The sequence below is a fragment of the Bradysia coprophila genome, unplaced genomic scaffold (genome assembly GCF_014529535.1).
Source record: "Bradysia coprophila strain Holo2 unplaced genomic scaffold, BU_Bcop_v1 contig_732, whole genome shotgun sequence".
Classification (NCBI taxonomy): domain Eukaryota; kingdom Metazoa; phylum Arthropoda; class Insecta; order Diptera; family Sciaridae; genus Bradysia; species Bradysia coprophila.
In genome coordinates this window covers 137,767-159,105 of record NW_023503972.1, presented here as the reverse complement: position 1 = coordinate 159,105, position 21,339 = coordinate 137,767, and the positions used below count along the sequence as shown (strand labels likewise).

The window sequence follows — 21,339 nt, the reverse complement described above, 5'->3', positions numbered from 1 at the left end:
AGAGTCACCCACAGAGAACCCTAACCACATCAACTCTGTAGTCAAAATTGAAATTGTTGAGTGTTTTGGAACAACAAAAATGTTAAATTTCATAGACTTCCAATGTTTGAAAGGAGAAATTATAATTGTCTACACGATGTGTCATACATTTTCACTTTTCGCAACATCTGCTTGACACTGTATCTGACAAATAGTACGGATATTTTCAATAGGGTATGAGACCTAAAGCACGAAACGCATTACACTTCGTTTATTCACCGTTTACGCTTTTACAATGGGTTGTGATGAAAGTTCATGGTTTGACCGCCGAAACTGATCGCCAGCGCCAATGTCAACATTTTCTTTTTGATTTTTCACTTCAATGATCTATTGAAATTGAGATATAGACTCAATAAACCAATTTATTCAACGTATGCCTGAAACATAAAGCGAACTACGTTTTCTGTGCCGTAAGGATCATAATGAGACGAAAAACAAAACAAAAACATTACAACAATTTCAGCTCTTCTTAGCAATCACTTTTCGTGCAGGGATAAAAAGATGAAAAGTAGAGTTTTCGTGTGAATTTTGTTGATCCGAGGCGAAGCCGAGGTCAATAAACACACCAAAACGAGACTTTTCATTTTTATCCCGAGTTATGTAATGGATTTTACATGCTGAGGGCGTCGAAAGTAGGGCTTGAAACATGAAAAGTACGGTTTTCGATGCATGTAGCATGTAAAATACTATTACATAACTAGTGACAAAAAGATGAAAAGTAGTTTTCGTGTGAATTTTGTTAATCCGAGGCCGAGGTCAATAAACACACGAAAACGAGACTTTTCGTTTTTTTATCTCGAGTTATGTAATGGATTTTATATTCTGAAGGCTTCGAAAGATGAATTTTAGCTAGTTTTCGCATAGTCGTGTCAGGATACAGTAATAATGTCTTAAACTCTCTGAAATCCGTACGTTGATTCTATGGACGTCTCTTAATTTTACTGTATAGTTTCACATAACAGCACAAAGAGACCTAACGCAAAAACTCTCGGATTGAAATTGGTCACATCCTTTCAGTCGATAAAAGTGGTATAAAATGGAGATGGGTGTTTCCTTTTCGTCACAGAATAATCGTCTCTTAATTTCAAATAAATAGTCTCCAAATTGTGTTATAAAATCAAGCACTTTTATTTGTAAATATCTACATTATGTAACTAGAACGCGAATTCTAATCCTTTATCCACCTAAGACGATGGCTTAAGTAACAGTTGAGGAGCTAAAATGTGTTCTCAAAAATGAAAAATTACAATAAATTTATTGAGTCTATAATAATGTCACTGGAACTGTACATAAAAATTGTTTATAACAACATCTCTACAAAATCGTTCATGTAACTGATTGGGAACACAGATAAGTGGTTGACCTTTTTTTCCTTAATAAAAATAATGGAAGATATAAATAGGATTAGAGCAGAAGATAGAGACAGGCAAGATATGTGTCGGAGGACAAACTTCCGCATTAGAGTTTTTCAGGTCGAAGCTTCAGCTCAGAGCTTCAGCTTCAAAGAGAATGAAGTAAGGAGCTGGAATTTTGAATGTTTTTATAAAAAACCGACTAACAGACACGCAGTAATAGTAATGCAACAAGTAGTGAAATAGAGATGCTTCTTCAACTTTTACAACCTCTTCATGTGACAAAAACACCTAATGTGTTGCCTTTCACCAAAACGACACATGGAAAATTTTATTGCAAAACCCTTTTTTTCACAGTACAGAGAAAATGGTCATTTACCCCACTCCATTCCGAAAGAGTTCGTTAGGAAAAGTTGGAAATTGCATTTCGAGGTTGTTTTGTGGACAGGGTGGAGCGAAAGTTCCCTTGGCAACACAGTGATGTAAATCAATGATTTCGTTGCCGGCCTTTATTGAGGAAAGCGTTCTATGCAACTCGGTGATAACTCGGCAAAAGAGCTGGAAGACTGACGACTGTGAATTCAACTTTACTTTTCGTCACAGAGTTGAGAAAAATCAAATTCTCAACAACAAGATTTGCGCAAAACAAAGTACAGAGAAAAAAGATTCATCCAACTATTAAAAGGCGCAATAACGACGAAATCCTTTTGAAGCGCAACCGAAGGATGTAATTATTACAATTTTCTCTTGCCGGAGAAAGGAGTTACTTTCCTGCCGAGTAATTACAATTGCATTTTCTTGTTATTTTATATTATTTTCTACACTGTGATTGTGTACATGTAGACCTTGTAATGGAGTTACATGCAACGATTGAAACATTAGTTTTGCCATTGAGGTTGGTGAAGTGGTTGGTGACACTTTGGAAAGTTAATTAAAGAGAATGTTTTTTGCTGTGGAAAATGTAAAACAGAATTTTACAGTTTAACGCAAAACATTAATTGGGTGTAATTATGGAAAGGTGGGTGGGTAGGTATAACGAGATTTTTCATTTAGAATTTAATTGACACATACCCGTAGTATTGTATTGATCGCATAATATATGATGATCACCAGACATAGCTTGTTTAGAACAAATTTCCGTAACAATTTTCTCGTTTGTTTTCTGTAAAATGGAATTTAAAAAAAAGTTGTTCCACGATGTCATCTGCGGATAATTTCTTCTCTTTTCAATTTAAAAATACGACTAGAATTTCTCTAATATCTAAATTCAACTTTAGTTTAATTAAGTCACCGTAAAATTCTGTAATTTTATTTAATATTCGGTTTCTGTATCTTATATACGACCAAATTAATTATAAGAGATAATGTTTGGAACAGATCAAAGTCAGGTGACAAAAAATTCACTTATTTACATTCTCAGTCATTGGACAACAGTCCGATGTATTTGTTGGTATTAGGGCTTTTCCTAGAGATGAACGGGTGCCAAGCCCGACCCGAACTCAACCCGAATTAAATTTTTACAACGCGACAGTCCAAAACGCAACCCGATTTAATTTTTTTAAACCCGGCGTTCTACGATCTTCCGATGGAAGCAACGACAGGATAGAACTTTTGGTAACAAAAGGATAATGTTCTGCGTCTAAAAACTTAAAAAAAAAACGACGCGAACCAATTCACCTTAAAATAATCTACGAGACGATCGAGTTACAAGTTACAGTTTGATCTGTTCCGACCATTAATTTAGATAAAACCAACTTAGACAATAAATCACCGGCACTTTTAATACTATTTAGTTTGACGATTTGTTCAATTTATTTCCATCTTAGGAGTCAAAATTTATATCTCCCCAGTTCAGCATATACCTCACGCTTCTTCTCTTCGATGGCTTTGTGCATGTCCGGAGTGTATGGGTCGAAAGTCTAAAGAGATTTTAAAAGATTATATTTTATCTCATTACTTCCATAAATTGTCTTTTTCTTCTGAAGCTATCCAGAAATAATCGAAGCTTTCAGTCTATTATTCAGTTTTCGAGAATTTTAGCGAATTTTGTGGTATTCACGATTCGCACAAATCGTGAAATTTTACAAAAACATTTTCATTAATATAGGTTTCTTCCATCGTACGGTAAAAACGAATTTTAACAGGCCGAAAATAACCGACCGTCATCCACAGAAGCAAACATAACCGCAACTTAAACAAATTTCTTCGTTAAAACTTCAAAGTGAGGTTGTGTTGGCTTCTCTGTGGATGACAATTGACATTTTGAACGACCTTGGAAGAAACCTATAATGGTTAAATCTGACACATGTTTTGTTCAATTTAATCTGCCAGATTTCCATACGAATTCTATTACTTCATTCGTTTAAACATACATTTCCCTACAGTCGACGTAAGTGAAATTTTGATATGAATGTGCTTCAGCTGTTTTTCTTTGCGAATTTAATGCGAATTCACGTCATAGGTCGTAAGTGCAGAATCTGCATTTACAGTGAATTGAAACGCTTCTTTACATTGAGAATATTGTGATTGAGCGTGAGTTAAGGCTGCGTTAGTTGGACCTTTGCACTTTATGTTTTGAATTTTTGGCGTGCTGACAGCGCCAATTTACCATCATCAACCCCATCACAGTCTTTAGAAACATAATTTTAGGTTTCTAAGAGTTTTAAAAGTCACCGATGTGCCCAGTCAAGCGCTTCCCAGTGTATGATGTTTTGGCGGAAAGTTTGAATTCGCTGGGCGTATAGTTTTGCGCCAAAATATCATAGCCTGTGAAGCACTTAAAATGTCAAATGAGTTTGTTTTAGAATGAACCAACTGTATTAAAATTCGAAAATCCATCCTCCTGCTTTTTTGCTTTGTGAACACTAAACTTTGAACGAAAATATTACCGATTTCCTATTTCATTTGAAATTCTATTTTTAATCAATGAAAAAATGACTGGCATTTATCTAACGTAGATAACCCTAATCGTCACTTACCATTATTCGCTTCTTTCGACGATAGATGCCCTCCTTTCGTGATAGAGCACAATTCAGCAGTTCCTGTTTCGATGAATCAATTTTTTAATATTTTATTTTCACTCAACCAAATGAGAGTTCAATTTTACCTCGTTTATTGGAAACTTTATGAATTTTAACGCCTGTCTCAACACTACTTCAACATCCTCAACCAGATCATCGTAATAAATAATTTCAACTTCACCTGTAAAATTGCGAGCCCATTGTAAGTTCATTTGTTCCCATGCCCACAATTTGTTCTATCGGTAAAAGAATAGAAAAGAATTTAAACATAATTTTTTCCATTTCCATTCTACCATCGTTTCCCTTCATGCATTACCGTAACAAACTGTTGCCAGTCTGAAATGGAAAATTCAAATTTTCATTACAATTTTTCAATCGAATTGATTGTCGGTCAAAAATTACATCGTCCTTTTGTTCTCTTATATCGATCCGGTGACGCGAATCCTACATGTCCACCGCTTTGCCGATTAAATTCTGCAATTATTGCTTTGTCCGGGTCTCGCACCAATAGAATCGCTTTACCAAAATGTTCCCAGGCATTTGGTCCCCATTCATGCGTCTTTACGATCAACACGGATGAATTGAAAATGTTTTCGGCTGGAAAACCGCTTTTCAGCAATCCAAAGTCTTTGTAGACGCTTCCTGTATAAATTCCTTGGGAGAATAATTGAAAATGATAATACCGTGAGGTAATTTGATTTCAATAAGTAGCAGTAATCAGGTGTAACATCAAAGTTTAAATTTCGCCGAGTATTCACTCAAAGCAAACTGAACTGAACTATTTTAACTGAACAGAAATTTATTAGAATTCGTCGTGACAATCAATGACAACTTGTGCTCAGTGAGAAATTAAACTCAGCGAGAAATTAAACTCAGCGAAAAATTGCATGAAGCAAGAAATTATATTCAGTGATAAGTTACACTCGGCAAGAAATTACACTCAGTGTAAAATCACACTGAGCCAATTACACTTAGCGAAGCTTTAATTAAGTGATTAAAACAGCAGAGTGATTAAGTTGAAGTACTTACAAATTGCATTAACAATACTAACCAGTAGCTTGTTGAAGCAAATATCTCAGCCACGTATTGCCACTCCCCGGAAACGACGCTAGTGCTATCAGATTATGACCTCTGAACTCTTTCAACTTTCCATTTTGCAACAATTTTTGATTATTTTGATTTCTTAAGTACTTATTGTTAGGCCATATTTTCTCGTAACTAGATTTGACTTTGTCGGTGGCAGCATCCGGTTTGGTTGCTTTTCCCATTTCCTTGACTGCATCGTCAAACAGCGGTTCGACAATAGCACCGCTCCTGCCGACTTGATGTCTATGCGCGAGATCATTATTTCGATTATTCGTGTACTTTTTGGGAATTCGAACATAATGGCCAGGAAATGTTTGCAGCAATTTCGGTGGCTTGGTAGTTATGTCTTTGATGTCACCGTCCAGATACCTCAGTGGTTGACACCATTGTAATGGCTGTCGCTTACCAATTAAATTGATTTCACGGTGTCGGAATGCATCGAACTATAAATTGCGTTGAAAACGAAAATATATTAAAATCAAAGGCGCTACCAGCCCGCTTGTACTCAGGGCCTATTTTTGGATTTTTTTTTGGAAATTTTTTCCAAAATTTCCAAAAAATTGCCAAAAATTTCCAAAAACTGCTAACGTCCAAAAACCAAATTTTTCCACCATTTCGAACGGTTTTGGCAACTGCTGAATCAGCCTTGCGTTTTAACTGACTCTCGATTATTTCTTGACACTATCAGGTTTCAAGTGAAGACGAGCATGATTAATTTGAAAGATGAGAGCGTCAATAATCAAACATAAATCATTGAGAGCCGGCTAAAACATAAGGCTGAGCTCCGGAGTTGCCAAAACAGTTCGAAATTATGGAAAAATTTGGTTTTTGGACGTTCGCAGTTTTGGAATTTTTTGGAAACTTTTTTAAAATTTTGGAAAAAAAATTCCAAAAATAGGCCCTGCTTGTACTAGTGTATATTTACTTCTCCAAATCGACCACCGCCTCGTCCACGTCGTTGATTTGGGTTGTTTAAACTTAGAATCGACAGTAATAGTATGCCAGCTACGTAGGCAAATATTGTACCGGCCAACCCAAAGAGTCGCCAGCCACGTAATGCCATGACAACATTATATATCAATCTGGAAAAAAAGCAATGCAATCGTATTGAAGAAGGATGCTGTGCTTCGGAAAAACAAACAAAAAGTCATGGTGAGGAGATTGGCGTGGGATAATCTGGCACACGGTGCTAAATTACCGCATTTTTCAAGTACGTAAAAGGTGAGCTCGCACACAATTTTTCAATACCAAAATTTTGTAAAAGTAGTCATTAAGTCGATGAGATGGCTAAAAGCATTTTCAGCAATAAACTTGCGTGTGCAAATTCGCCTTTTACGTAGTTTAAAAGTTCGTTTTTTTGACACCGTGTGCCAGATTCCCCGATACCAGGAGATTTAATATTGTTGTAAGCCATAACCGTTGCGAAATACTTATATGAACAACGAATCGAAATAACTTTGTTGTAACCATCACATAGTGTGTAGCATTAAAATTAGTCGGAATAAAAACAATTTTCATAATAAAACGACGGTGCTTGTCTTGTGTGTACCGCCAGAGAGTCTGAATAGAATTCAATTATTTCCGTTATCCCCCTCATGATTAAGTGAAAAACATTTTCAATGAAAATCGTAAGCTCTTCATTTTCCTTTGTTATGCACTTTCAACGATACACACACAACAAACAAGTATATAAGTAGAGTTAAAGTGCTCCAAAAAAAGTACACAACACAGTACAGTAGAATCAAATCTGTTTGAACCTGAACTATGATTTTGGGCTCAACCCGAACTTGAATTGAATCAGAAAATTTCGATCTCGGGCTCAACGCAAATCGGACCCGAACTGGAATTGGTTCGATACTAAAATTTTCAGGTCATATCGGTTTAAGGCCAGGTGAATTTGTTTCAAAATTTTGCGATAGTACACATCTTCACCTTTAGAACTTATAACCCGAAAATTTTCGTGAAAGTTCTAGTTCGGGTCAAACCAATTCAGGTTCAGATTGAATTTTGAAATTGAAAATTTCAGGTTCAGGTCAAGGTCAAGTTCGTGTTGAACTTTAAATCTTAATAGAAATCCGAACTCGATCCGAGCCTGAACTGGAACCGTGTAGTTTTTGGATTATTTTTTCCAGTCCTCAAACCTTCACGTCCTGAATTCTGATCAAACCCATTCCATCCAAAAATTTCAACACCAAATTTTTATCTGTGTAGCGCGGTATTGTAAATTCCCGGTGAGTTTCAATTTCCGCTTTATCATCTGAGCTCTCAATGGGTGAAAATTCCATAAAAGCGTGATGCATATTCAATTGGTTGACTGATATGTGCGATGCACATTGTGCACATCGAACACGTTTTATCGATGATATTGCTCTAAATTTTTATTTGGAAGACGATTGCATAAGAGGGATTTTTAAATCAGAGGATAATATTTTAAGGAGATGAAGGATATTGTTTGAGAGAAATTAAAAAAAAAAACTTTCGGCAACAGACTGGAAAGGTGGGGCTCGTATACTTATACTATGGTAACTTTCTCTGTTATAATATATTCCATCGATCTCTGCACTGTCGTCTGTATAAAACTAAAACATTCTTCGAACGATGCAATAAAAATAACTGCCTGCATGCACTTACGACTCATTGAACATTGTCCCGAAGAAAATAGAACAAGAATTCGGGTCACCCTAACTATCCTATAAATGTAAAACGTAGAGCACATAAAACAATTGCCCCAGAAAAGCAGCAACCACAAACCTCGCCATTTCTTCATATTTTTTTTGCATTTCTAACATATAAACGCCCACAAAGAGAAAATGAAATGTTCAAATAAAACGCAGTTTTATAATCCAATAAAAAAAATTGAAGAAAATTATAAAAGAGAAATGCTGAGAATTTCATATAAGCAATGCGATAAAACCTCCCTGCCAGTCATCATACTTAGATTAAAACAGACAAATCTTACACAATCATACCACACGTTACAGTTGAAAAACCTTTTCAAACTTTGAGTAATAGATCATTTAAAGACTAAAATCGTTTGGAATGAAGACAGAAAATCTTCCCACCTCGAGAGCTTATGTGTTCTGCAATTTGCCAAAGGAAGTGCCTGCATAGCTCATTTTCCTCAGGAGCTACATCAAAAAGTATGATTGGAAGTAACAAAAAATGTTGGTATTTTAGTGATATTCCTGATATCAACTAAGAAGAATATCGAAAATCTTTTTTCTCTCGAACTGCTCCGGCTCCCACTTGTGTTATTCTAGAATTTTGATAGTTTTACAGTTTCTTTTGGGTTCTCCTCTGGACTTTTGGGACTACGGTGGTAGGAGGTTGGTTCCTACATTTCCATCCCTCCACAAGATTCAGGACTTCAGAACTTCAGGATTTTGAAGATTTTTCAGAGTTTCTTTCTAGACTTTTAGCATTATTGTTGTGGTAGTAGGTTGGTTCCTACAGTTCCATCACGCCACATATTATTGCGGTATCTGAGCTCCAAACCGAAGGCGAACACACTTTCCATGCTATTTAACTATCCAATAAACAACCATCGATGTGCGTATTATCTAGCTGGCTCCCCGCATTCACTTAATCCTCTGGGGTGACACAAAGACAAAGAGACATAGCTGATAATGTAACGTTGCTGTCAGCATGATACTTGATACTTTTTCTCATTTTAATGCAGTAAACCGAACGGTGTTGAATGTATAGCATATTTCATTATTTTGTAGGCGTATCGGTGTCAAAGGACATTGTTTGCGTTCGGAACAAAACAACCCGAAAAATATTTTGTTTCAATTAAGTTTTTTTTTTGTTTAATGTATCATAACAATTTCCTGGTCGGGCTTAATGCTTTTTGCCATGCCAAACAGCTAATAATCGTTTTTAATTAAATTTCCATTATAATAGGTGAATCGAGATTGGAATTTCTGTTGATATAGGGTATCATAAAAAAGCGATATAAAATATGGAAAATGTGACTCAGCTCCACGTGAGCATTTCCGAAACGCAACAATTAACATTGCCAGGGAGAAAAAATTTAATGTCACATGAACGTAATTCTCATTTATTAAAAACTGTTTTACATAACGCACTTAAAAAACTCAGTGACGTTGTACTTATGACCCAATCTTCCTCAACGTGCCTATAATGGAGACCGATTAGATTTCATAGACTTATCACAAGATGTCATTGACTGGATGGAACGATTGGATGTCGACATATAAAATCTATGATGAAATTGTATACACTTTGTATAAATCCATACGCTAATAATAATAATCTTCCTCAAAATAATAGACATGGTAAGCCATTCTTTTGTTCCATTCTTATTTTCAGAGAGTACTATCTCTATTTTGAGACATAAAAATATCCTAAAAAACTTCACGAGTTACTGTAAGACGACATTAATTAGAGTCAAAAGGAAGATAGACGTGGAAAATCCCGAAAAAATCCTCAGAAAATAATTTTAAAAAAATCCAAGTAAAAATGTAAAAATCTGAAAATCTAGAAAAATGGTTACGAAAATCCTCTTAGAAAATCAAAGAAAATCTTAAGAATTGAAGATTATTATTTTTAAAGGTAGAAATAAAAAAATAGCTCGCTTCGCTCGCGTATGAACTAATCGCATGTTTCAAATTTCGAGCACGCGCCCACCCTGGAAGGTAAAAATATCCGACTCTAGATTACAGCCGACAGAACTGTGTACCCTAGAAACATATATCTGACCCAGTTAACCTATTCGATTGTTTCTTCCGTTTCTTCCAGTTACACACACTATCAACATAAGAGGTATCGATAGATTAACACAAAATGTATTGGCCTCGAAGTACTAGATTTCCATTTACTAAGTCGTGCACAATGTACGTGCTTTCGGTAAAATGTAGGTTGAACTAGTGGAATAAGCTAAAAATGAGAAACATGTTTTTCTAGTATAGGTGTACCAATATTTGATACTAAATGTGTATTGCATTGTTTCTTTTGTTTCTTCCTCTATTTCTCCGGTAACTCTTTTTTCACTACGAAACTATTTGTTCCCCCTAAGCTTATAACAACCAAAACAAAAATAAAATAACCTTTTGGTCTGTTGCAATACATGGGTATGTGGTTTGTTATATTCGTTCGTTGCCAAGAAAATTACTTAATATTTATGAAATTCATAGAAATGAAAACTCTACTAGGCATGTTGCCTGATGCCGTTTTATAAATCCCGTAAAAATGAAAACCATGAAAAACATTGAACATTAACAAAGCATAAAGGAATCGAAATCAATATTTCAAAAAAAAAGAGAACCAAACAAAAACTTCATGTTTACGCTCTTTGACTTTAGATTAAAAATAGAATTTCTAATGCAGAGGCAAATCAAACTTTTAATATTTGCTAAAATGGCAAAACGAATGAATAAATGATCCACAGTTACGGTTTAAGTTAGTACAGATATCGATTCTGTAGGTATGGTATATATACAGTTCCCATAATTAACCGGAAATTATAAATTTGTTGGTTTGTTCTTCGTGTATAGCTGCAGAATGTATAACACAACTTAGATTCAATTTCATGCAAACATTTCTAAAAATAGCTGTAAACTTTTTGTAATGCCTCAAACTGATCATCACTACAGAACATAGGGAAACAACAACAAAAAAAAGTTGAGAAATCGATAATAATAAACAAACAAAAAACCAGGAAAAAAAGTTCCCTAAACTTGCAGCAAATCGAAAACGTGCCCATCCATCAAAATTTGATTCAGAATTTTAATGGATAATTTTGACAAATTTATGCCGAAAGAAAATTTGAATTATTTCCATTGACGACATACGGTATACATATAGTCAGACATTGATCAACGTACATCTGTATCAAGTTTTTCATTTACATCCCACACAACTACTATAATGCATGATTTCCACTTACAAAAGAAGTACTTCGTGTGAGAGACATTTTTTCAATTTTTACTTTGTTTACTTGACAGTTCGCTCTCTCATGGAGGACTTTTTGTTGAGTGGAAACCATACTTAAGAGTGTTGAACCAGAGCTTATTTATGGTGATTTACCTCTGAAAATTTTAAAAATTTAGGAGAAAGTTTCAAAAAAATCAGAAAATTTGTAGTAATTTTTTGATTTTCTTTTTAAATTTACTTCGAATTTGTCTGAATTTTCAGAATTAAAGTCACAGAAATAAGCCCTATGTTGAACCCTTCGTGAAATCGCTTGATCTCAATATGAGTGCATCAACCAACATCAAAAGTTAAATGTGCAATTTAGATAACAAGAAATATTTAGAAAAAGTTATAAAACTTCGTGAAACTTCATAAAACTCTCAGAAAACCTATTTAAATTATGTAAAACTCAGTTACGTTTTCCTTTCTTGTTAAAATTGGATGTCAGATGTCACTGCTCGAACACAATAATGTAAAGCATAATCGGGTAAAAAATAATTTAAGAGAATATTTACGACCTGTTATGACTGCACAACATTTCCTTGACATGTTTTCCAACCGAAAGCATACTTATTTGTGTGTAATGGCACCCAACCACTCGTTTCCATTCACGAGCATAATACAGTTGCATGGCAAGGCATGGTTGCTATTCATGCATCGGTAAGAAAGTGAAGAAAGTCTTCGCTGCTTGGAATTAAAGTTATCAAAAGTTTCAAACACTGGCAATGCATTTAATATGTGAACTCTTGACATGGGATAGTAATCTAATCATAATTGGGTTCGGGGACGATTCAGAAAACTTTGTTAATAAAGCTACCCGAAATGGTTTTTGATGAAATTCGTCATAATATTGAGCCTTCCGAATATCACTCATAGTTTGTTTGGGCTGAATATGGTAAGTTCTTCCATTCCATGTTTGTGGCGCTAATCACAAGTCATCGAGCTGGTTCTCGATCAAAAAATGAATTACCGGTTGAACTGTGTTTGGACAGGCTACGAAATTGAAACGCTAATTAAGCCCACGTATTCGAAACAACTTCAAAACTTACTTTAGTTTCTGGGTGGGACGGGTTTCATATCCATACAACGTATTTGACAGGGTTTGTGGCATGGCGGGTAAGCAACCTGTCAGAAATACGTAACGGTTTGGGTCGAGTTTTATATTTAGCCTTGTGTGATTGCCGCATGCCGCACTTGCCTTCGGCTCTACTATTCTTAGATTACTATCATCCCGATTACGTATCGAATGATCGACCGCTTGCCGGAAGTAAATTTCACTTTTATTGGTTTAATCTTGTAAAAGTGATTGAGTTCCTCATTGAATGTGCAAATAAAGGTGAAAAGTCCGTATTTGCATAGCGTTACCCACTCTGTTTCTCCTCAAACCAAACACATTTGCGAAAAATGGAATTATTTACTAACCAACCTACTTTACGCACGTACACAAATCACTTTCTCGTTGGGCATTATTTCTATACATAATTCGTGGGTAGGTATGGAAACGCCGAGGAAAAAGGAGTGCGATATTTCAGGCTGAATGGAAATTAAAATTGAAGTGTTCCGTTCGCAATATATATTTGGAATTTTGTGTTATTTATGAACAGAATTACAGCTTCGCTTCGAATTACCCACTTCATGAGTGCTAAAGATTTATATTACTTAACCAAGTGATATTTTCAATCATTGTTATGGACCACTTTTATGGTGGTATTGGGATACTGGATCAATAACACCCAGAGACTTATCCACCACACAACCAGTTTAGACGACACCGGAAACCACTTATTCACAACGCAGTCGAGTAAATGGTTATTTTCTTCCCTCCGCTGAAACTTCGAAAGCCTTTGTTGTGAAAGACGTTCTGTTTACCTTGGGGGAAAAGTTAGAAATTGCATTTTCTTACTTGTGGCACTCGTTACGCTCTGGCCATAAACAACACCCTCGAAATGCAATTTCCAGCTTTTCTTCTCCCGTTGAACAAATAACTATTATTTCACATACTTCAACTGCTTTTCTCATTCCTCTCCTTCAAAAAGTCATTTCGCAATATTCACATCGTTTCAGGACTTTTTTTTATTATCACCGCTCTTACACACCGCTCTGCAACCATTTTTCTCGCCCATTATGAATTCTTATCATAACTTTTGATCACACCATGGTGAATGGCAAGAAATTGATTTTCATTCAGCGGTTTCATATAACCTATTATGTGTGCAGTGTTGTGTCGGTTCTGTATAAGGGTTATATCTATCCATCTCAAACATTTAGCTATCCATATCCATTCAGTTTTCATAATAAAATCAAAGTCGTGTCACTTATTTGGTGTATATTGAAATAACAATGTGATTCGAACAGAGAATGTCCTCCGACTATATATACACAATTCATTGATACGAACTAATTTCGGTTGATTGAATGCTCCGTACATTATCCGTGTTTGATGTTCGTGTACGAATGGTCAATTATCATGGCACGTTAAATAAATTGAGGTAAATATTCTCTGTGACTCAACTAAGTTTGATTGGTTTCACTTTCTGGTATTGTAATTAAAGCCAGTTTGTGGGTGGTGGTGTGTAAGACACGGTTCAGATCAGTTACAGGCGATGGAATTTAAAGAGATTCACATAGCTTTCGTTCCATTTTTTTCATAATCCTAAATTTAAGTTAGTTGTTTCAAGCCGAGCAGAACACCACGAAAATAAATGTTAAACCAGACATGATGGAATGATAAATCGTCACCTCTCGGGCGGCCCTATTGCAAGAGTATATTTATTTTTCGCTAAATTATTGATTTCCACCCGTTGAATAATAAATAAATGGATTAACTATATAGCCCGACAAACACCCATCGTCTTAAAGACTATATTCAAAAATGCCTCCCGATGTTGACGTTACACAAACAGATAAACACTGTAAGGAAGGTGGCTATTAAATATCCCATTGCCTTCAAATCAATAAGGTTTTTTTTTCTTTATACCGACACTTGACATTAAATAAAATAGAATCGGAGACATTTAATTACAACAATTTAAACGAACATTAATTGTTCAATTGATACGTTATGTTGAACATATCAATGGCACTATAGTCATTCTCATCACCCTTAAATATTCATAGCAATTACAATTGAGCGGTTTACCTGAACTCGGAAAAAATCCGGCCCGAACCCAACCATTACCGGAGAACGATCCGATTCATTTCTGTCATGTTCAGGTAATTTTTTTAACAAAATTTTTATATGAAGTACCTAAGAGAAGTCATACCATGCCTAGTATCAGTCATTTACCTGAAGTATTTAGTATTACAGTTAGAGACAGTGGTCATCTCAGCATGGATTTGCTTTAGTTAAGCAAATTAATGCTGAAATATCACTGAAATCTTTCATATTTTCATTAAGTATGGTTTTTTACTCAACAAAAAGTACTCCGTGAGAGAGCCGCCAGATAGCGAGCTGTCAAGTGAACAAAGCAAAGATTGAAAAAGTTCAATTTTGTCTCTCACACGGAGTACTTTTTTGGTAAGTGGAAATCAAGCCTTAATCATTCTTTGTTCGAATGAATTAATTTCGCGTCGGGTTTCAAATTTTTCGGGTTTAGGGTTTAAAAACATTAATTCTTGTCGGGTCAACCACGACCCGTTCACCTCTAATTCCACTATGTTCATTTAAGTTTTCGTTTTTATTGGAAATTGTATTTTTTATGTAAGCACCATTCAGTCGGGTATAAGTGTACCAAAGTAAATTTGTATATTCGTTGAATGTAACGCGTGATATGTTTATACGGAATTGATAGGGAAAAAAAACAACCACCGGCCGTGGGCATTGAATATATGGATGTAAGCTTTTCAAACATACCTTTCCGGTTATAAATGAATTTTTCCAAGTATTTACATTTACATTTTAAGTATATAATGTTATCGGTGTAATACTGATCGTATAATAACAAGGGGTCTAATTAATGATAACCTTGTCAATCGAAAGGTTTCGAACTTATTCCCTTGATTGAAAGTCAGGGTCTTAGACCAGAAAATACCGAAAAATATGGGTAACATAAAGGTTCACTGTGATTGAAAATGTATGAAATGCTATGAAAAACGTTAAATGTGTGTGTAACAGTTTTTCGTTGAGACCACGATAACTTGAGCAATTCTCAATCAATATCTGATCTATAAGCTATCCGAGAAAAGCGGGATTTTATACTGTTGATCATACCCTCAATTAATAGTACATTACTATACCAGTAAAGTAATTTGATATCTCGTATCCAGATGAGTAAAAGTATCCGAGGGCTTCAGCCCGAGGTACTTTTACTCATCGTGATACGAGATATCAAATTATTTCACGTGTAAAGTATGGCGTTTTACTTTACGAGCGAGGGAAAAGGTTTTCACTAGTGAGGGAATAGCCACTTTACCTCACTAGTAAAGTAAAATTCATTACATACCAGGAGATTTTCATTACTTATCAGCAAAAATGTATCACATAAAATATTCTTTAGCACTGAAATCGAAACAATACTCGCGATGTTATTTTAGTTTTGATATCACACACTTTGTCACTTGAATTAAGTGCACACCGATCTAAGCAAATTCATTAAAAACTTTCGAAAAAATTAAAATTAAAAGCACAAAAATAAAAGTGACGGCCATTTTGTCTATAGCCAATTTCAATTTTTTCAACTTCGACGAACACTTTCACTTTTATTATCATGTATTCACTTCACTTCACAGCAAAATTTATTGTAACACCACCAAAATCGACAAATATTACGCAAAATATGAATCTAGCGCTTCACAAAAACAAAACAGTCGAAGTAGTTTGTCAACATGTTATCAAAACAGTAGTGTTGCCAGTGATGCTTTCGGTATTAATGTTATGAAGAAGTGTGAGCCGATTTCATGAGCAGACTAGATTCGTTTATAAACGCTACAATGCAACAACAGATTGTTTTGTTGGTTTAGTTGTATCGGTACTTTTTATGTTTAGTATTAGTCTGGCAGTGAATGAAATAGCGCGACATAAATGTTGTGAAATTGTACATTAATTTAGAATAATCTTTTGATATTCTAGAGTCTGCCAGTTGTCTACTGGAACAGTGTTCCAGGAACACTTTTGGTTTTGAACTCTCGCTTTGTAAACGGTTTTTTTTACTCGTGTAGTTGCATACCTCGCCTTCGGCTCAGATATGCAAACTCTACACTTGTCAAAATAACCGTTTCCAAAGCTTGTTGCTTATAACCACACTTGTGAGTTCGGCTCGTATCACAAAATTGATCCCTCATGTAATGAACTACCTCCGCAGCATCCAACGTAATCTACTATTGTTTGGTAGTGTGGGTAAATCATATAAGTTTGTTTTCGATGTGCATGAAACTAGTAGGAAGAATAATTTCGTCATTCGATGCCCAGCTTTTAACGTGTAAACGTCTCTGCTAGTGAACTACTCACATCTTGATAGTTTACTATCAAGTTTTTTGTCATTTATCAAGTAGGTTGTTTTTTACTCCCTTTACAACCACATCTTACGCCAGCAAAATGCCTGTTATCAAATGAGCACACTTTGAAAAAGTGAAAGAATTTTTTTTAAAAAAAAAGGTAAATTTTTGAAGACAACTAATTTTTAAAGATTTTTTTTTTAATACATGGAATTAAATGAATCAAGGATAATATTTTAAAAAAATTTACAAGTGCGAAGTCGTGATATTTTTTTCACGATTGAAGGTTTTGTGAATGGGAAATTTACTAATACTAATAAATGTCTCCTTTTACAAATATTTTAAATCGCTTTACCATTATAGAGTCGAGATACCAATTTACCGAAAATATTGGTAAACTGAATTATTTTTAACGATCAACCAAAAACTTATAAAGTTCATTTATTACCATGTCACCATGTGAAGGTATATTAAGTACAGGAGGATTTCTTTTATTCTTTATTTATCTTTAAGTGTAAGAGAAGAACATATATATCGCACTTTTTATTTTGTGAAAAAGTCCTCGTTCCACATTCACAAAACAAACTCCGCATCTACTCTAATGTAACAAAAAGGCAATCAAACAGAATACTAGAGAAGGCTGTAAACTTTGGGGAGGTCACGCAGACCGTCATTTTATTAGATACGCGGAAACACACCACGTCTGATGATTTTTACATACAACAAAAAAGTGCACATTCCATATTATCCTACGAAGGAAAACCGATTAAAGATTTTCTACTTCATTTACTCATGATGATCTATGGGAGAAATTATCGAAAATGGATAAGAAAGTGATTGTGTTACCGAACCCTTAGGCGATGAACATATTCACCCGAGTAAATCTATTTTCCATCATCATACGTCCATAGATACGTATCACAACATTTCTCAACAAAACATGTTTCAGCAGCATGAAATAATGTTCTATTTGTATTTATCTCCATAGTGAAACACTATAATGTAACGTAACATTAGGGAATCCAACTATTTTCGAAATACCGGTTTCAAGTTCTAGAAGCATGAATAGTTTTACATATCGAGCGACTTAAAGTTCTCTTGCTCTACCGTAAAGTGCACTTTACAGTAGAGAGATATATAAATTGGTTTGCCACATAGTGTCATAAGCTAGTCCTCGATTATATCCATTAGCCAAATGAGAAAGTCGTCTTTAAAAGGAGTTACAGTAATTTCCAATTCCTATTTGAATAGTCGTTTTAAATGGACAAAAAAGTTTTAGCTAATGAAAACTAAAAATCACTTGACCGACACGAACACAAGAAACAATTACGGTATGACGTTATTTACACACATTTTAGAAATATGAGAGGTAGACTCTAAAATAGAACCAGAAAGAAATATTTATTACACCCACCCGCAGCAATCATCACTCCGTGTTATTGTTGTGATCGAAATGATTGATTTTTTTGCTTTGGTCAGCTATTTTATTTCGGCAAATGTTCAGGCAGATATAATAACACATATGATCTACCTGCACGCATAACATTGGCAGCAATTCGTTTATGGGCAAAATATTATACGAGAGGGAATCTTAAGTCACCACAAATAAAGTTAAATCGAACAAAAATCGTACACCTGGTCACCTCAATATCGTAGAGAAGTTTGTAACTTTGTCAAAGATTTTGCATGGATTCATCTCGAACTAAACAAAGGGGATATTTTTCCTTGGTTTTGGTTGAGTAGTTGTGGAGAAGCAGTGTGATTTGACAGTGGAGTGACGAGACTTTAATGGATTATGTTTGTTGAGTCGTCACTGTTTGAGATCGAAACCTCCCTGGGTCAGTCCGAAATTTATATTTGGACTCCTAATATATATACTCGTAAGTGGATTCAATGTCGGCTCCGAGTTTGATTATTCGACTAATTTATATGCAAACGTAACCATCCGTCTATCGTATAATTGGTCGAGGTGCCTCTTCAATTTTCGTTCATTACAAAAATTGTTTTTTGAGATGAAACTGCAAATTATAACATTCTTCGCCGACAATTTACATAATTACTCATTCGCAAAATAATTAAAATGTGTGTCAGTCCAAGGTCGGTAGGTGGGTTCAAGATTTAAATTATATTCCGAAGCTTTCAAATCACAAATTGATGGATGTAAAATACTAATAATTATACGAAAATTACCTCTAAATTTTGTGAATGGAATATCAGAATCGTGACAAATTAATTTCAAATTGAATGACACTTCCTATCAATTACAACTTTTGTACACAGCACATTTATTTAATTAGAAAATTTCGAGACCCTCCATCGACGGTAAATTGTCTTAAAATTAAATTTCTACTGCTCTGGCATTTTGTTGGTCTAATAAATTTATTGATTACACAAATTCATCACAGAATTATCCGATTCTCGTTTTTTTGTAATTATGTTTCTTTTCGTGGTGTGTTGAACCGATTTTCCACCAGCTATGCACGCATATTATTCTCCTTATTTTTAGACAACACACCGAAAACACCGAAATTGTTTATTCTCAGTGGATGAAATTAATAATAAACTTTTCACTAAACGAACTACCGTAACCGTACCACTTATTTCAAAGAAAATTTCGAAATTAAACTAAACTCTTGAAGGATTTTACCGTAACCAAATGGACACTGGAAAACAAATGGTTGTAACATTGAGAAAAGTTTTTTTTTTGCTTTGATAATTTTCCTTTGAATCGTCAAAAATGTTCTATAATGTACGCACAGGTTGAGGCTTAGCAGTGATTCTACATCTTACTGACAATTTTCCGATGAAAATGCTGCTCTTTAACTCTCCGTGAATACGTTCACACATACACCTCTCTCTCTATATATATCTCGGTGGATACGGTACATCGTATAACTCACTATACGTATGGAAATTCGCGTTTGCGCAATTTAACAAACTTTAAATTGTTATTTATGCAACAAGTAGCGAAAAGTGGTTTAATTGCCAGTCACAGACTCATTGATTCGACAAATACATATTTACACGAAATGATGCATTTTAATGCAAAAAGATTGAAAATGATTGACAAATTTCATATACGAATGTACCACACGGTGAAGAGAAGATCCTATAGTTTTCACTCGTACTTTCTCAACTACTATAATCATAACAATGGAAAACTCTTAGTCATTTCAAGCATGACAGAGTAAAGTTAACCAAGCAGGAGCGCTGATTTGACTAGGGACTTGAATAATCTAGTAGCCCTATATTTTTTGCGAATAAAATTTGTCAACTTATGTCAGTTTTCATTTGAGTTCATTTTAGGAAGCCTTGGTCCGGGTGCTCCGGACTGTACGGATGAAAATCAAAAAATTTTGTAAAACGTGGTTCAGGGTCACGAACAGACTAAGAATATCGAAAAATATCAAATTTTTGACCACATGTTTAATTAAACTCCATTCAACCACACCGTGCGTTGTATTTCTTTCATAAAGACAGGAGTCATGATTTGTTAGTGTGAACGAAAACGCACATCACATACAATCGTACACGCATACATCTTTGAAATTTGGAGGCTATTTTGATATAATGAGTGTTCGAGCTAGTAGCAGTGTTATGGTTCAGTTCATCAAATATTGCCGTTTTCATTGACCAATTTCGCATAAATATACATGATAACAGCTAATCTACTTTTTGCAACTAGTGGTAAAAAGTACTTTTAGCCACTAGTTACGAAAAGACTTGTCGCAACAAGTGAAAAAAGACCCCCATTACGCTCATGAAAAAGTTCACTTTTCGCAGCGCAGTTGCAGAAAAACATTTTATTCACGGGTGTGACGCAGCATGTGAGCAAAAAAATAATACTTCAAAATGCTCTACAGTATGCGCCTTTTCTATTCACAACATCTGCAAACATAATACTCGAATCATATAGGTATATCCACCGTGACAAATACAATATTTATACAACTTTTGTGGAAGCAAAAAACAGCACACAAATGAAGAGGAGAACACATATGAAGAGGATAGAAAAAAACATCAAAACAATGACACGTGGGGATGAGATGTATAGTGCTCATTTGTTTGAGGTATATACATAATTAAAGATATCCCCAACGATAGTTATGCCGTTTGCGTTTCAGTTATTTGAATGAAATGAAAATGTTTGTTTGTAGTGCAGGTAATGGAAAATGCAAGAAAAGACGTTGTGCAAAATGACGATGGAAAATGGGAAAATGCCGGCAACAACCATTTAGACCGGTAAAATCAACGCGTTTTTTACAGGAATATTTTTATTTTGTTCAATTTTTCCATATTTTCCTAGATTTTCTTTAATTTTCAAAAAAAATATTTTGGGAAGATTTGAAAGAATTTAGGAAATTTCTAGAGAAATTTTACGTTTTTTCTAAACAATAACCGTTCAATTCACGCACTCATCGACTAAGGTTCCATCTGCTGAGTTAAGATCTTTTAATAAAATTATGAATCACAAA

At 34.8% G+C, this 21,339-nt stretch overlaps 1 protein-coding gene and 1 long non-coding RNA gene across 2 annotated transcripts in view; one reads left to right on the top strand and one right to left on the bottom strand.

The window, feature by feature from the left end:
* Positions 1-1,143: 1,143 nt before the first annotated feature.
* Positions 1,144-19,678, bottom strand: LOC119084119 (WSCD family member AGAP003962). Its single transcript, XM_037193972.1, has 8 exons — positions 19,055-19,678; positions 6,423-6,579; positions 5,463-5,940; positions 4,814-5,065; positions 4,728-4,747; positions 4,498-4,647; positions 4,370-4,432; positions 1,144-3,310 (listed from the first exon to the last, which is right to left on the bottom strand). The coding sequence occupies exons 2-8, from the start codon at positions 6,558-6,560 to the stop codon at positions 3,221-3,223; spliced, it is 1,191 nt and encodes a 396-aa protein (XP_037049867.1). The 5' UTR covers positions 6,561-6,579; positions 19,055-19,678; the 3' UTR covers positions 1,144-3,220.
* Positions 1,235-21,339, top strand: part of LOC119084123 — a 142,748-nt gene continuing 122,643 nt past the window's right edge. Inside the window, exon 1 of the long non-coding RNA XR_005089007.1 lies at positions 1,235-1,337. This is a non-coding gene — a long non-coding RNA (uncharacterized LOC119084123). The remainder of the gene's footprint in view (positions 1,338-21,339) is intronic.